The following is a 16,776-nucleotide window of genomic DNA, read 5'->3' as shown; positions in this document are numbered from 1 at the left end:
CAACAAAGATAAATGGGATTGGAGTTTGAAATGAAGGGAGGAAATCAGAGGAAGGCCCAGTGGAGAGGTTGGGAGAGAAATTGGACCTTATTGTGTTCCCTCTGACACAATCCAGTGTGCAGAAAGGTCTGAATTGGGTTTGGAATAAGCTGAGCTCTTTTCCGAATTTTGGGGAAATTATTTGGTTTTCCTTCAAGCCCATCCTCATTATTAACAAATGCAAATTTAATGTAAGGATAAACGTTATAAGTGAAGTAGCATAGGAACACAGGGAACGGCCTCACGGTCAGACTTCCAACCAAAAATTAATTTAATGCTTAATTGTTTAAGAATTAATTGCTAGTCATGCGTAAGTAACTTGTAATTATTGGTGGTGATTGTGGTTAATGATTAATTATTTTGGCCCTCTCAACTTATGACTTCATAGTACCCATTTTCTAAAGAAGAGCTCTCAAATGCTAGTGAATGAAGAACCCATTATGTGTTATTTACGTACTGTGAATCAAAACAGGCTCTCTTTCTCAATCTAGGGTAAACTGGAAGCCGAGTTCCATTTAGTCACAGCGGAGGAAGCGAAGAAGAATCCCGTAGGCAAAGCTCGGAAGGAGCCCGAACCTTTGGAAAAACCCAAGTAAGTGAGGTTGCCAGGTGTATGCATGCATTTGAAGTTCTGTGAGCAACCTCTGACTCCAAATGAAATGTCTGAAAATTATTATTATTATTAAGAATGTAAGAAGAGCCTGCTGTAGCAAAGCCCAGGATTCTGTTCTCACACTGGCCAACCTTTTGTTTCTGAGGAGCCCACAAGCTGGGCATGAGGGCAACAGAACTCTCCCACTCATGATACTGCCTCCAAGGTAGTACAGAGCCATCACTCCTAGTGGACACTGACAGCTTCATCCTCCACTATTTTGTCCAATCTCCTTTCAAAACTGTCCAGCTTGGGTAGCCATCACTATATCTTGTGGCAGTGAGTTCCATAGTTTCCATAGTCTCTGCATGAAGAGAAACCTCCTTTTGCCTGCCCTGAACCTTCCAACATTCAGCTTCATGGATGGCCCTGAGTTCTAGCTATTGTGAGAAGGGAGAAACATCTCTCTCTATCTCCACTTTCTTTGCACCATGAATAAGTTTGGGCGCTTCCTCTCATGTCCCTCCCCCCCTTTACTAATCTGATTTTAAAAGCCCCCAATCCATTCCTCATTGCTCCAGTCCCTTGATCATCCTAGTTGCCATTTTGTCCATATTGTTGACGGTTTGGAACAAGAGTTTGTTCCCATCTGCCCTGTCCCTTCTGCTGATAGTTGTCTCACTTCATGATGAGGGAGGACTGTGGCTTAGTAGCTGAACATCCATTTTACACACAGAAGGTATCTGGTGCATTCTCCAAAATCCCCAGCATCCCAGGGAGAGATTCCTTTCTGAAGAAAGAGCTGCTGCCAGTGTAGACAGTATTGCGCTAGATGGGCTAACAGTCTGAGTCAGCGTAAGGCAATTTCCTGTGTCCCTACATATATCACAGAATATAGTATGCAGAGAGGACTGTATCAGTATCAAAGTTTATTTCGGCCACAAACCAGTGTAAGGATAAACTGAACACATAAGACTTAAAACAGGTAAGGGATAAAAACTAGTAATTAAAAGGTGACTACAGTGGAACCACGGTTCTCGAACGTCTCCGTTGATGAACATTTCAGAACGCAAACGCTGAAAACCCGGAAGTAAATGCTTCCCTTGTCAAACGCGCCTCAGGAGTTGAACGGCTTCCGCTGCATGTTTTTCAATTTCCTCAGTTGAGTTTGCTGACAGACTTTTGCGCCTCGGTTTTTGAACATTTCGGAAGTCAAACGGTCTTCTGGAATGGATTACATTTGAAAACCAAGGCTCCGCTGTATACCTCACATAACTTAAAAAGACAAAAACAAGGATAAACAATTAAAAGCAACTATAAGGGAGGGAACGCAACGGAGCACAAGTCTTGCATTTTGAAGCTTTAGTTTAGGCCACAAACCACCCTTTGGCGAATATCCATCATGGCAGCGCAAAATCTAGCAACTGAGTATGTAACATCTGGGTTTTCATCTTGAAGTAGTAGGGAGGTATAAATTTGTTCTGTACGGAGGTCAGATTTAGCTTCTCCCCACACAATAATAATAATAAAAACCTTGTTCTGAACTGCTGGCCCAAAGAAGGGCTCGTCTCAGTAGTTGGGTGCAGGAACAGCAAAGAAGGATGTCAAAAACGCTGGACACTGGAGAGACCTCTCAGGAGTAAGCATGGACCATTGGTACCAAATAGTATGGGAAACAGCCCTACTAGAAAAATTAACTAATAAACTGAAACTGACATGGGGACAAATAGAAGAAGACGCCCTCAGCCCAACAAAACAAGGACAAGAATCCACCAACAGCATACGAATCAATATGGCTTACCTGATCCAAAACCACCCATTCACCACAGCCAATCACAAACAAGCAACCACACCCTAGGCCAACCCCAACCTCTCTCACCATCAAAGGAACGAACACAAGCAAATAGCAAAGAGAACCTGCAAAAGCGTTGCTGGCACAAAACCCCACACATACATTAAGTAGAACAGAAACATCGCCACCTGACTCCACCCCCCTCTACCTCTTCCCCCTTTTCTTCCTAATGTAACACTAATGTCCCAACAAATGAAACTGATCTGTAGAAAATGTAACTTGAAAAGAGAGACATTGCACATACTTTTGTAAACCAAGAAATCTTTAATAAAAATACATTAAAAAAGAAAAAAGAAAGAAAAAAGAAACAAAAACCGCAGAGTGATCAGTTCTAGTGCTTTATTAAAGAAAGGTGCAGACTTGCAGCAAATCAGCTTGCCTGGTCTCCCAGCCTCTATACACGCAACACGGACACCACAGCAAAGAAATGGCTTGTCCGTTCCTAAGCAAACACTCATTCATTCGTTCGTTCTTTATACACAAAGCAGCACACATCTCTTTGGCCAGAACTTCCTATCACATCACCTGCCCAGATGTGGGCATAGGAGGCAACTGTCCAAAGCCAAACTCGGACCTCCAGATGTTTGGGGACTACAACTCCCATCATCCCTAGCTAACAGGACCAGTGGTCAGGGATGATGGGAGCTGTAGTCCCAAAACACCTGGAGGGCTGAGTTTGCCTATGCCTGGTTCAAAGCTTACAGTTACAGTTAGTTCCCCTTCCTGGGCTCAGAGCCCAACACCCCAAACCCACAGAGGACATCAAATTGTGGGGTTATCCTGACTACCAAGACGGCATTTGCTGAGCTGCCAGAAAAGTTCGCCTTTGCTTCAGCACACTGCTGGTTATCCAAATTAATATTGTGTCCTCACCAATCCCATGTGAATACAGCATTCTTTAATAGCATCCCTGCTGTCCGAGCTTCCAATAATCTCATTTTATGGCTGTTCCCCCCACCCCGAGGCTATGCGGAAAGCGGAGGTTGTGCTTCGTGACCTCGACACAGTGGCGTTCTCTGTTATTTAGTTATAAATGCACGATGCTGGACCAGCTTAAAGGGGTAGACGGCGCCATTAATTGCCATGACACAGTATTTTAATTTTTGCGCTTTTATTGTGGCCTCTGCAAAAGCCTGGAAGGGAGATTGGAATAGCTGGGGCTCTCCAAGGGTGCTGCGTAGCTGACCCCCACCCCCACTCTGCTGACTTCGGAAGAAATTACATGCTACAAGGCAAATGGGCCGAACCTAAAGTTCATTATGGAGAGGCATAAGCAAGGAAGATTTGGCAGGTGCTTGTGGGATGGCCTGGCCCATATTCACTGAGTCTCCCCTGCAGGTATCCCTATTCCCAGCTGTGTTTTATAGCTCTCCTACCCGCAACCCCAGCCAGATTCTGAGATGAAAAATAAACACAGCATCACGGAAAGTTACTGGACTGTGCATTTTGGTCAGGGGTGGGGGAATTTGGGGCATGCCAGATGTTGTTGGACTGCAGCTCCCATAATCCTTGACCTTTGGCCATGCTGGCTGGGGCTGATGGAAACTGGAATCATAGAATCATAGAGTTGGAAGAGACCACAAGGGCCATCCAGTCCAACCCCCTGCCAAGCAGGAAACACCATCAAAGCATTCCTGACAGGTGGCTGTCAAGCCTCCGCTTAAAGACCTCCAAAGAAGGAGACTCCACCACACTCCTTGGCAGCAAGTTCCACTGTCAAACAGCTCTTACTGTCAGGAAGTTCTTCCTAATATAGAGACGGCACTAGGTTCCTCATGCCTGATTTTGCTAATAGAGCCTGCTATATGCTTCTGCATACAAGGTGCAGGGAACAAATAGGGACAGGCAGTTGCCTTCCTGCCATTTGTGGCTGGGGTGGGGCTACCCAGAAGCATTTAAGCAGCTGTCCCAGTTTATGGGTGCCCAACAGCGTGCACCATGGCATCATGATGTGACATTGCACTGAGACATCATGACGTCATGTGCCCTGCAGTGGCGCCTGGGGACCCCGGATGTTGTGTCCGACACCCCACGAGGCCCCAGATGCCACCTCTGAGGCCCTGTGATGTTTCGGACATAACTTCGGTGCTTCACGAGGCACCAGAAGTTGCGTTGGAAGCCTTGGAACCATCTCCAAGACCTTGCGAGGCTTCGAACACTACCCCCGAGGCCCTGGTGCATTGCGAGGCACTGGAAGTTGTGTCAGAGGCCCTCCAGTGTGGGTACTGAGCACCCATAACAAAAAAAAATGTGGGTGCTAGGGCCTCCAGGGCACCAGTGAGCAGCACTTTCCAATTCACTCTTGCCTGCAATAGTGACATGCAGGGCCGGTGCTAGGGTTTTTTGCGCCCTAGGCGGGATCACCTTCTGGCACCCCTCCCCCCCAATAAAAAATAAAATAAAATAAAATAGAAAATAGAAAAAATAAGAATAGAAAATAAAAATAGGAAATAAAAATAGGAAAAATAGAAAATAGAAAATAGAAAAAAGTAGAAAAAAGTAGAAAAAATAAAATAAAAAACAGCTGAGAGGCGCGGGGAGGTGGTCCCAGGCTCCCGCGCGCCTCCGGAGCTTCGTGCAGGAGCGCAAGCCTGGGGCCACCTCGCTGTGCCTGTCAGCTGCAGAGCGGCTTCAGGCTGCTCTCTGGAGGCACGCAGCTGCCTAGGTCGTCTGAATGGACGCGCCGGCCCTGGTGACATGGCTTCTGTACCAACCCCAGTGGAACCTGAAGTTGCACTGTGTTGCACAACCAGCTCGAATAGTTTTGGGGGGGTTCCTGGCATGGGAATTGCCTCCATGTGGCCAGGGTCCCACGCTCCATTTGTTGCAGCTACCATGTGAGATGGGGGTAGATGTCATGACAGACATGGTCGGTTGGCAGGCATTGCGTGTACAAGGTCCCAGGTTCAATCCCAGCATATTTCCATGTAGGGGTTTGGAATGTTCCCTGGGCCTTTGCTGCAGATAAAGAATAAAAGATTTGTTGTTGCCATTCTCCCGTTGTGCAAGATAAGGCTGACTGTTCCACTCAGCCTTATTTTCCTTCCTATCTTAATTGACTGCTCAAACTTGTGCGATTCTGAAAAGGAGAGAGAGATGCATTATAACAGCCTGGGTTTTTTTTTGTTTTTTTTTTGTTTTACAAAAACATACAGGAAATGGAGAATCTGTATCTTGCTCCAGTTCTCATAGTGATGAAGTTTTTGCCCAGTCTCAGTTCCAATGACTTCCCAAGATTAAAATGATAATGCAATTACATTGGATGAATATGAATCTGACAAAATTAATATGTTCTCTCCCCCCCCCCTTTTCTGATTTAGCCGGCCAGACACTTCCTTCTCCTGGTTTGTGAATCCTTTCAAGTGCTTTTTCCATCTCATCTGGAGAAACTACAAGAAATACATCATCATCGCGCTATTCCTACTTATCCTGGTTGTATTCTTAGTACTTTTCATCTACACTCTGCCTGGGGCTATCAGCCGTAGGATTGTTGTAGGGAGTTCTTAGAAGAGCTTTCTCTCTCCATTATGGCACGACCATGTAAAAAACCAAATCAATAAACAAACTCAGCTTATTTTAACGATGCTCAGAATAACATATCACCCTGTATTGTAGGATATTCAAGTGTACTCCTAATAAGGGTGGGCAGATCTGTCAATTTTGGTTTCACTTTGGTTCTCGTTTCTTCCCATCTTAAACGTGAATTTTCCACATTTCCATGTCAGTTGTGCAGACGTATGCCACTGATAATAACATTTGGAAGTGAAATTCTGGTTTGAAAATTCAGTGTAAATATTAGGAATGTCCAAATTTCCTATTCCAGTTTGGATACAATCCAGGACAACTGGTTTATTTTGCTGGATGCCAATGAAATATCTGCAAATCTGATAGGTCTGCTGTGTTCCAGACCAGGGGTCCTTTGTGCTACACCTGAGCTAAGCTCAGCTTGTGTGTAACTCTGATGTCAAAATCTGTATCTGAGTTGCTGAGTGTTATGTATTTGCACGGTTGCTTATGTTGTTGTGATTTCAAGCACCAATAACTTTCTCAAGCATGTAGCTAGCTATTCCTTGCAATCCAGAGAATGCAGTCTGCATGTTGCCAAGAAAAGGGCTATGAAAATCTGGATCACTTGTACCATGTATGCAAAAATCTGCACATGTTGTAATATTAATGGAGGGAATCCAAAAACATGGTTCCATTTCTGCAGATTAATACACATCCACTTGCTCGACAACATGCACATAACTCTTGCATTGCACTCGTAGTGTGTTTTGCATCATGGGTGCTTTGGTATAAATAATTAACCGCTGTGTACATTAAATATGAAACAGCATTCAATGTATAAAAGATTATTTGCAATTACACTGTATTTGTGTTGTCTCTCTGTGTGCCCCCCTGCCACCCAAAGGTTGCTGTGTTTTAATTCCAACGTGTGTGTTTGTTTGTTTTTACAAACAAAAAGCCAGCAGACCTTAAAAAGTGACGGCTCAAATCATTTCAGGAGAAATAACTGCATTGTGCCTGGAGGAACCCAAAATAACACATGTTCACCAGTGACAAATGAGGGGAAATGAAAGCGCAGACAGAGCTAGTTTTTATTGGGAGCTGGAGGACAGATGGAGAATTAATGGGGAGAAAAGAAAATTCAGAACTGCTTGCAGGGAACACCCACTGCAGAAGCACTGTGAAAACATTTGCACATTGTGTGGGCCTTCAGTGCAAAGATCGCAGAAAAGGTAGCGGCAGTTAAGTGGTAAAGCAATGGGCAGAGTGCAGATGCATGGCAGGATGACTTCCATAAGCAAAGTTATTTAGCTGGTTCTTATTGGCAAGTTAGAAAAAGGCAGGTTGGATCCAACGAAGGTTGGGATAGTTGAAATTGAAACACCTTATTGAGCAAACTCTGGTGTTTCTAAACAATAACTTTAGGCACAGCTTTGGCCACAGCTACAGGTAGGATATAAATGTCTCAATCTGGCACAGCTAACTCAGGTGCAAAGAGGGATGTTATACTCTTGCCTGTGAGAAAAGTCCACATAGTTGTGATTCTTTCCTTCTATAGCTGGCGGCAGCAGCTCACTATGTGAATATAATCGCACCTTGGTTTTCGAACAGCTTAGTTCTCGAACATTTTGGCTCCCGAACACCAGAAACCTGGAAGTGCCTGTTCCGGTTTGCGAACTATTTTTGGAAGCCAAACGTCCGGTGGGGCTTCCATGGCTTCCGACTGGCTGCACGAGCTTCCTGCAGCCAATCCGAAGCTGCGCTTTGGTTTCCGAACGTTTTGGAAGTCGAACGGGCTTCCAGAACGGATTCTGTTCGACTTCCAAGGTAGGACTGTATTCGTGTACACATACAGGAGATCACCAACCTTTTTCAACCCATGGGCATATTTGCAAAGTAGGGAAACTGTTGAGGGCACAACACACACACACACACACACACACACACACACACACACACACACGGTTGAAGGAAGGCTAACCGGCACCCGGTATGGGGTGTTAGGGGTGGAGCAAACTGCGCCGTATGTATGGTGCATGTCCCACTACTACGGCACACGTGTGTGCCGTACGTACTGGTGCTGCGCATGCACCGCCGGGCTGTTTGCCGATAGCGCCGCTCAAGCGCCATATGGATGGTGGTGGGATCCTCTACTTGCGGCTGCAGCAGTGGCAGAGGGATCCTCCACATGCAACTGTGGCGGCGCGATGGTGGCGGCTTGTGCCGCCATGCCCAGGGGCGGCAGGACGAGTTGCCCGCAGGGTGCCTTCTTGTCACCCCCCTCAGAGATGGCACCTGGGGCAGACTGCCCCCCTTGCCTCCACCACTGTTGAAGGTCCCCTTTAGAGGGGTCCTTTCTGTGGGGTGCACTGCAGTGGGTGTGCAAACTTCACTGAAGTCTCTATGGCGTCATGTAGGGGGGAAACACAAAGCTGCAAGTACTCAGACAGCTGTCTCTGATACTGACATCATCTGTTTTTTACACATGTCTTAGCGGAGGAGAGAAACTCCAGAAAATGGATCTACAGGTCTTGAACCTTCCCATGTCTTTAGCTTCTTTTAATTACATTGTTAATTTATTTATAAATGTATTGATTTCTCACTGATGCGCTTGCCACCCTGGGCTCCTCTTATTTATTTATCTCAAACATGTTTATGCTTCGGTTCATAAACAAACACTTCATCAGCTCAGCAGACCTTCAGGCAGCCTACAAGATTAAACAATAAAGCAATTAAAATGAAAAGTCTGCCCTCTCTGCTGCTGCTCAAGACATTGCCCGCCTTCTGTTCTGCTTGGGGTTTGAAGGAGATGCTACCACTTTGCCCAAATTACCACTGCACTGAGAGTCCTTTTGGATTCTCATACATTTGCATAAAGGGTAAAGGTAAAGGGACCCCTGACCATTAGGTCTAGTCGTGACCGACTCTGGGGTTGCGGCGCTCATCTCGCGTTATTGGCCGAGGGAGCCAGCGTACAGCTTCCAGGTCATGTGGCCAGCATGACAAAGCCGCTTCTGGCAAACCAGAGCAGCACATGGAAATGCTGTTTACCTTCCCGCCGGAGCGGTACCTATTTATCTACTTGCACTTTGACGTGCTTTCGAACTGCTAGGTTGGCAGGAGCTGGGACCGAACAACGGGAGCTCACCCCATCGCAGGGATTTGATCCGTCAACCTTCTGATCAGCAAGCCCTAGGCTCTGTGGTTTAACCCACAGCGCCACCTGCATCCCCTATACATTTGCATACCAAGTGCAAAAGGCTTTGATATCTCATACTGACACCCTTGATTCTGATACATGTACTAGAATTCTTGCACTTCTAACAATACTGATGGCCGCATGGAGAGAAGTGGTTTCCGGGCATCAAATTTAATAAATTTGATTAATAATAATAATAATAGGGGTAGGAAATATAATCTCTTGTGGGTCAACAAAGGTGAATGGATCCTTTGGGAAAAAAACAGCTGGGTGTTTTTTTTTGAAATTGGGTATTTTTTTAATCTCCCACAGCGTTGCTTAATGGTTTGTTTTGTTTTCATATGAGCATTTCCACTGGGGTTTCTGTTTTTAATGGTTATTGTTTCCATCGAAATGGAGAATTCTTGCATTCAGATTGCTGCTATAGAACACTAGGGAATAAGTCATCACCATTGATCATTGCCTCTGCTGAGATACTATCCTGCAGTAGAGAAGATTTGCTGGCAGGGCTAAAAGGCAATGATCCACAGCACCTCACTGTGTGATGGTGGATTTTTATCAGTTGTATATAGTTAGGGCTAAACCGCACTTTTCTTTTGCCCCAGTCTTTCCAGGTACAGGACCGCACTTAAAAGCTCCTCATCCAAACATGGTTTGTTTGTTTTTTCTTTTTAGATCTGAACTTCCCCCTCAAAAGCTGCTCTTTAGTGCTTAATCGGAACAAATTTGGGTTCCCTACGGATTGTCATTTTCTCCAAACGAGCTTTAAAAAGCAGAGCAGAAAAGAGGGTGCTCAGACATGGCGAAAGACTTCCTTAGGGGTATGCAAGGAACCCAGATCTTGATTTAGTAAAAGCAGGAAGTGGCGCCATATTGAATGGTTGGAGAGAGGGCAGGAAGCATAGGTCTAAGAAATGTGTTAGAAGGACGCACGATTCTGAACTTCTAGTTACATGCTGAAACACTGTACTGAAGGGAAGGTCCCATGGGAATTCAGGACTCTGCATGAAAAAATGAGAAGCCGTGATTGCTTAAGGGTTTTCGTGACAGTCCTGGAATTTTCTGGGCAATTGGATACTATAGATTTGGAACTTCCATACCTACCATGCTCTGTCCTGTATATATTTGGCTAATCCTTGTTAAAGTTGTATGAACTAGATTGTTGTAGGTCCTGGGCCACCGTTTCCTCTACTAGCCTCATCCATACTCCAAACAAATAACACCAGTGCTCTCTTCCCCAATAAGCTGATTCAGCCCTGCAAGAATGTATCAGCTTCAGAATTGACTCTAAAATCTTTCACAATACCAATAATCACCGGTGTCAGGGCCTGCTAATGGGGGCCTCAGCTCTTTCACCTTGTGGAGGGGCAAGCATGACCGATCAGAGAAATCAGATGTGCACAGCAACAACTTTTTCCATTTGCAGTCACGCTAAAAATTTTTGCTAGCTATCATAAAGTCAGATCCAGTGCTTTTCTCTGGGTGGACGCAGGGGGACGCATCCCCCCAGAAAGCTTTGTGAATCTTTGTACTTTTGTCCATTTACTGCATTTATTTTTCCCAATTTGAACTATAAAATGGTGGTTTTCTTGAGTCTAAATGAGCACCCCTAAACATTTTTAAAGAAAAAAAAGCACTGGTCAGATCTAATGAAAAAAGCAAGGGAAATGGTCTTAAGCGGGACGCTTTGATTCTTTGGCAAGACATAGATCGTCGAGCTTCACTTCCACCATGAATCGGCATTGGCACGATTGGCAGCAACAGTAGCAGGTATCTTCTGTGCTTAATGATAATATTTTAGCCTCTTCTTAATTATGCGCATTTTATATTTGACTTCCTTTAGCAACCTTTTCTTTTGAAATGCTAAATATTTAAAAATTGTGTTAACTTTGCTTGCATTAAATGTGCATACTGCGGTTGACCCCCCCCCCCCTTTGTAAGATGTTTTATTTTGAAACCTTTAAGATAATATTTTAGTTTTCTGTTAATTGTGTTGATTTGGATATATACTTTCTTCAGGAATGTTTTACTCTGAAGAGTATTATTCGACTTTTCAATGTGTTCTAAACCACTTCCAAAAAATTGGCTTAAAAATATAAGGCAGTATAGAAATGAAATTAGCAGCAACAACAACAACAGGAAAGTGAAGCAGCCCTTGATGTCTTTTCAGTCTCAATTGCAGTCAAAACAAATGCACAATCCTGCCCCACAAGTTCAGTTTGGTCCTTCCTTTCCTTTCCTTTCCTTCCTTCCCTCCCTCCCTCCCTCCCTCCCTCCCTTTTCATTTCTTGCAGGTTGTGCTGCTTGCTAGCACCGTCAACACCTTGAACAATTTTGTCCCCTGCTGTGTGAAATTTGACACACTCCCATATTTTCCCGTCATGTACTTTCTCGCCTGGGCAGGCAGCCTTCTCAAGCCATTTGCCCAACTCTTCCCCGCTTCTTCCTACTTTCTAACAAGCATATTTCCTGAGCCCGGCCAGAGACGCTTTCCATCTTCTCCGAACTCCTGCCAACAGATCCCACTACTGTTTGACGATAAGTGGAAAGAGTTCTTTAAAAACAGACAAAGCTAGACAGGTGGCTGGTATCAAGCCAGAACCTGTGTAAAAAGGTCTTGTTCGGTTACTGTTTATAATGTAGCTACAACTCCATAGGTTGATAGCAGCAGGGAAAGTGGTCAGAAAAAAATGTCTTGTTGATGAAAGACTTGGAAGTTGGCCATTTTTTTAATAGAGACACGTCATTGGTTCAGAGGGTTGTTGTGAAGATAAATCTGAATGCAGCAGTGCAGTTCTTAAACTAACTCACAGTAAGACCTGTTTGACAGGGGAATGGACTCCCTTGGAAGGTGGTGGACTCTCCTTCATTTGAGGTTTTTAAACAAGGTTGGATGGCCATCTCGCAGGGATTCTTTAGCTGTGTTTCCTGCATTGTGGGGGGTTGGACTAGATGACCGACAGGGTCCCTTCCAACTCGACAGTTCTATGATCCCATGAAATAGCTTACCAAAAACAATTATACAGGTAACTTGCAATCTATGCAATCTATGCACATTGAACTTGTGCACATTCAATGTGCACAATATTATGTGCTTGGCAAATAATAATTTTAAAAGGGGGTGGTGTCCAGGAAAAAAAGACTTTGGCAATCCTACTTTCCATTGAACTCAATGTGCTTGGATTACAGTATATGCTATTTTGGCTTTAGACACTATCCTGCACAAGTTGAGAATCACCCGCATGTGCATATATTAGGCAAAAATGCATACCATCACGAAAATTGTGTGCAAGAGTACATTACATTATGGGAAGTTGCTTGCAATTTTTTTCTTCATTTTATTTAAAAACATTTATGAATAGCTTAAGGTCACGTTTAGTTTGGCGCTTGGTGTCTGGGAGGAAAGCAAGCAAGCAGGCAGGTGGTCAGAGTTTAGGGAAGTAAACATCCTGCTGGAACGGGGCATGCCATTTTAAGGGGTGAAAAAAATGCAAATTTCTTCAGTGAGGGGTCTAAAATATGTTTTGGGGTGTGAGGAATTCAAATCTTCTATTATATTTGTGACTGAATAACGTTTAGCTTGGTAAGCCTATGTTTGATGAAGAAGCACATAAACTGCTTTTGGAAAACCGATTAATTTTAATTTTCCCTTCTGAAAAGTCAGGTAATGCTAAAACAACAACAACAACAACAACAACAACAACAACAACAACAACTTAAAATACTTGGCAATCATTATTAATGCTTCCTATGCAATTTTACACACATTTTTCTTACTAAGAAAAACTAAATCATATTAGTTTCACCGAAACACCTTTTGGATTCCCAACTTTTTGGAATTTGAAAGTTGAAAAATTCAACATGCCCTAGGAGTGCATAGGGTTAGGGTAGGGGGAGCAGCGGGGGGAGACAGGGGGGCATGCCTTTTTGGGTTTTCAAAAAGAAAAAGATTCTCCAGGCGGCTGCAACTTCGCATAAAATCCATCTTTCTCTTTCTCTGCATCAATCATGTCATGGATTTATGTCTACCGGTCTTGCTTACTGGGGGTTATTATTCATTGTCTCCACAGAAGCAGCTGCGTGTCACAGGGGCGCAAGGAGGGGGACTTTCATTTAATGCCTCCTGTGGAACCTGCAGCGAGGTTCTACGATTTCAGTTTTAAAAACAGTTCTCTTCCAATAAATCAGCCAGATTTGTGTGACGAATCCCAGGGAGGGCAAGGCACCTGAAAGGTTGCTCCATTTCGCACATGTGTTTTATTACCTGAGCACCTGCAGAACAATTTCTATAGGAAGAAGAAGGAACCAGCATTTCCCTTGGGGCCAGAGAAACAGGGAGGCAAATGAACGACAATGGTGTCATCACTCAAACAAGGGCCCCAACTCAGGGCATCTTATCTACGGGGGGCCCCTCAAAACCTGGAGAGGCCACAAGTTCTTCATGATCTTCTGGTTGTAACAAATGCTGTAGACAGCACCTCCGCCAGCAGGTGGCGGTGTCTGTTTACCATATTGCAATTTTCTGAAGTACGTCAATAAAAATAATCATTACAAAAAATATGGGGGGGGTAGGACAGCAGCCATTGTTTCACAGCTACCTCACATGGCGCTACAGCACTGTCCCTGGAGCCGAAAGCGATTGCAACTTTGCATGTGGACAGGGGTCACTTCAAAACGGCCCCTTGAGAGCTTGATGGAAAGAATCTAAAGGACCCTTTGCCTGACTACTTTATAAATGGCGCCCAAATATCGATAAATGTATCTTACCGCTTACTAAGCCTGTGGTACTGAGGGAGATTCTCAGGTAGCCCCAACTGCCACACATAACCTCCGTTTGGCCCGGGGATTGGTAAATCTTCCCTCAGTTTCTCATTTTTCTGATCTCATGAGTTCAATTCTCCACATTTCCTCATCATTTATGGTTTGCTTTTTTAAGTCCTCGTGAAAATTTATCAGCATTTTAGTGCAAATTTCTCCTAACATGCATGTGCTTGTATGCAATTTTGCCTAATATACAGTACACAGTTTCGCGGGGCAATTTCCCCTTATAATATGCACATTTTTGTATGCTGTTTTCACGAATATATGCACTTTTCTACACATTACTTGGCTGGTGATCTGCATCACAAAATTTCATAGGATGGCTGTGCTTCGGTTCCGAAAGTGTGAATTAACTAGGTTGTCCTATAAATACAAACTGAACCAAATATCTCCACATCAGGGGAGCCAACTTGAATAAAATATTGGGGGGAGGCCAGGTGAGTCCTGCCTCGCATAATCAATCACATGACATGGTGCACATACACCATTTGAAGGCGATGCCCATCAATTTTGGAGGAGCCCAGCCCCCTCAAATATTTTATGGGGGGCCAAAGCCCCCTCAGCCCCTAGGAGTTGGCTCTTATGCTCCTCAGGTTGCTGCAAACTTCTCAGAGTCAATCTAGTCTATGAGATGGCTAGGAATTCACACTCCATTGCCCAGTAAGTGTTTCAATTTCATTGAGAGTCTGCTTTTTAGTGCAAAATCGAACAGGTTCACAGAGGGGCTGGTACCATAACGCCATGCAAGCAGAAGTGATACCTTGTTCCTGTCAGTTTGCATTTCTTAGTACAGAAAGTATTGATCTGATGTGTAGAGATCTTTCCTATTCTAATAAATTCAAGAGGGTTCTGGAAGCTTCTCTGTGTGAAAGAACAAGCAGAAGGTTTGTGATATTTGGGTTATTCCTTCAGAGAAGCTGAGTACAGCTGGCTTAAACTGGTTCTCTTATCTCTTTCTTACTATAATAGTAAGGCCAGGAGGTGCGTGGGTTTCACACTTTCTATTTTTCTTCCATCTGGTGTGGTGTTCTGTATACAGTGGTACCTCAGGTTACAGACGCTTCATGTTACAGACTCTGCTAACCCAGAAATAGTACCTCGGGATAAGAACTTTGCTTCAGGATGAGAACAGAAATCGCGCGGCAGCGAGAGGCCTTATTAACTAAAGTGGTACCTCAGGTTAAAACCACTTTCAGGCTAAGAACGGACTTCCAGAACAAATTAAGTTCTTAACCCGAGGTACCACTGTATAGCATTAAGGTTTAGACTTATTATAAGTTACTGTAAGTTTAAGTTAAGACTGCTGCAACTGGATTTCTTATGGACAGTGCCAATCCTGAATGTATTGGATTTGTGACCACTGCGCTCATTTGCCTTCAGTAGCTGTAAAGCTCTGCTGGAGGAAATATCAATCGCCTCTGGTCTATTTTTATTTTATTTTTTTGAACCCTGCAATGTGTTTAAGTTTTTACTCTGCTAAATATACATTGGAATCTGCTCTGGATCAATATTGAGCAGAATTACATGACAGTTCCATCAATATGAGCCAAAGAGAAGCCAGGTCAAGCATTCTCTTCTCACATACTGAAGACATTCTTCCTCTTTCAACAAGACTTTTAAGGAGAGCTCTTTCCCAGTCTGCATCTGTACTGCCATTCTAGTCCAGCATCTGGCTCTCATTGCAGCCAAACAGATGCCTGTGGGAACCCCTCAAGCGGTATCTGAGCGCAACACCCCTTTCCCCTCCTGTAGTTTCCAGCAACTGGTATTCAGAAGCATGGCTGCTCCAACCATGGAGGTAGGACAGAGCCATCATTGAATCCAAGGAATTTCGAAGGCAGTAAGAAGGATTTCCATTAGACCCATGGGATTTCTCTAAGAGGGCTTGCAGGTCCCCAATGTGCAGAGGCAAATCATTTCCCAGTGACACCAGGAGTTTTGATGTTGCATTTAGTAACAAGCGCTCAAAAGCGAAAGGCACATTTCTGTAATCTCTTGACACGGCATGAATATACATTATTGAAGGCTTTCCGATGGCTTCTGTGTTCCTTCCTTGTAACTGCTCTAGACAGCTCCTGCATAGTTTTACTCTGCGGTGTTGCTTTCCTTAATTTATGAAGTGCACGTGTCGTACTCCCGGCTACAGCGGAATTGCATTTGCTTGCTTAATTGAGCAAGTCATCGCCATCCCTCCTGCCAGAAGTAGCAAGGCTCTCTGTTCAAGCCCTAGGAATACGCGGAGGAGGAAGCCTTTATCTGAGGTGGTTTTAGGGCAGTGCCACTGGTTTGCCCACCCTGGGTGCGCAGCCGAGGATGGCACCTTCTCAATGCCCAATAAGCACTTGCCCAGTTTGGGAAGGAGGCGTGAGGGTTCCGACAGGGTCCTAGAGCCCTCACATCTCCTTCCCAAAGCCAGGCACCTCTTACTTGGCTTTGGGAAGGTGGGTCAAGGGCTGCGGAGGGCATCAAATTTCAGGCTCACACAGGGCACCACATCACCAAGGTCCTCCCCTTGTATATATTTGACAGTACAATAAAGGAAAGGGAAAGAGATTGAATTGGAAACGCACATTTGCCATGGCTGACTCATTATCAATAATCTCTGTGACATGGTGGAAGGTATCAAACAGATCAGAATAAACTGGGATTGTCAGAGCGGAAGGAATGGGGCCATACCTGAGTAACAGAGCACTCACTTTGCATGCAGAAAGTTCCAGGTTCAATCCCCAGTTCAATCCCCCCTGGCTGGGGCTGGGAGAGATCACT

General features: G+C 44.5%; 1 protein-coding gene across 2 annotated transcripts in view; it reads left to right on the top strand.

Annotated features, from left to right (window-relative positions):
• Nucleotides 1-6,811, top strand: part of FER1L6 (fer-1 like family member 6) — a 127,472-nt gene extending 120,661 nt beyond the window's left edge. For both annotated transcript variants that reach the window (XM_035125519.2, XM_035125518.2), the window contains exons 40-41: nt 531-631; nt 5,804-6,811. In XM_035125519.2, coding sequence (XP_034981410.2) covers nt 531-631; nt 5,804-5,990 — 288 coding nt within the window. In that variant the 3' untranslated portion in view covers nt 5,991-6,811. The remainder of the gene's footprint in view (nt 1-530; nt 632-5,803) is intronic.
• Nucleotides 6,812-16,776: the final 9,965 nt, after the last annotated feature.

This window comes from Zootoca vivipara, chromosome 8 (genome assembly GCF_963506605.1).
Source record: "Zootoca vivipara chromosome 8, rZooViv1.1, whole genome shotgun sequence".
NCBI lineage: Eukaryota > Metazoa > Chordata > Lepidosauria > Squamata > Lacertidae > Zootoca > Zootoca vivipara.
Note: the sequence above shows the minus strand (reverse complement) of the source record. Positions and strands in the feature narration are given on the sequence as shown.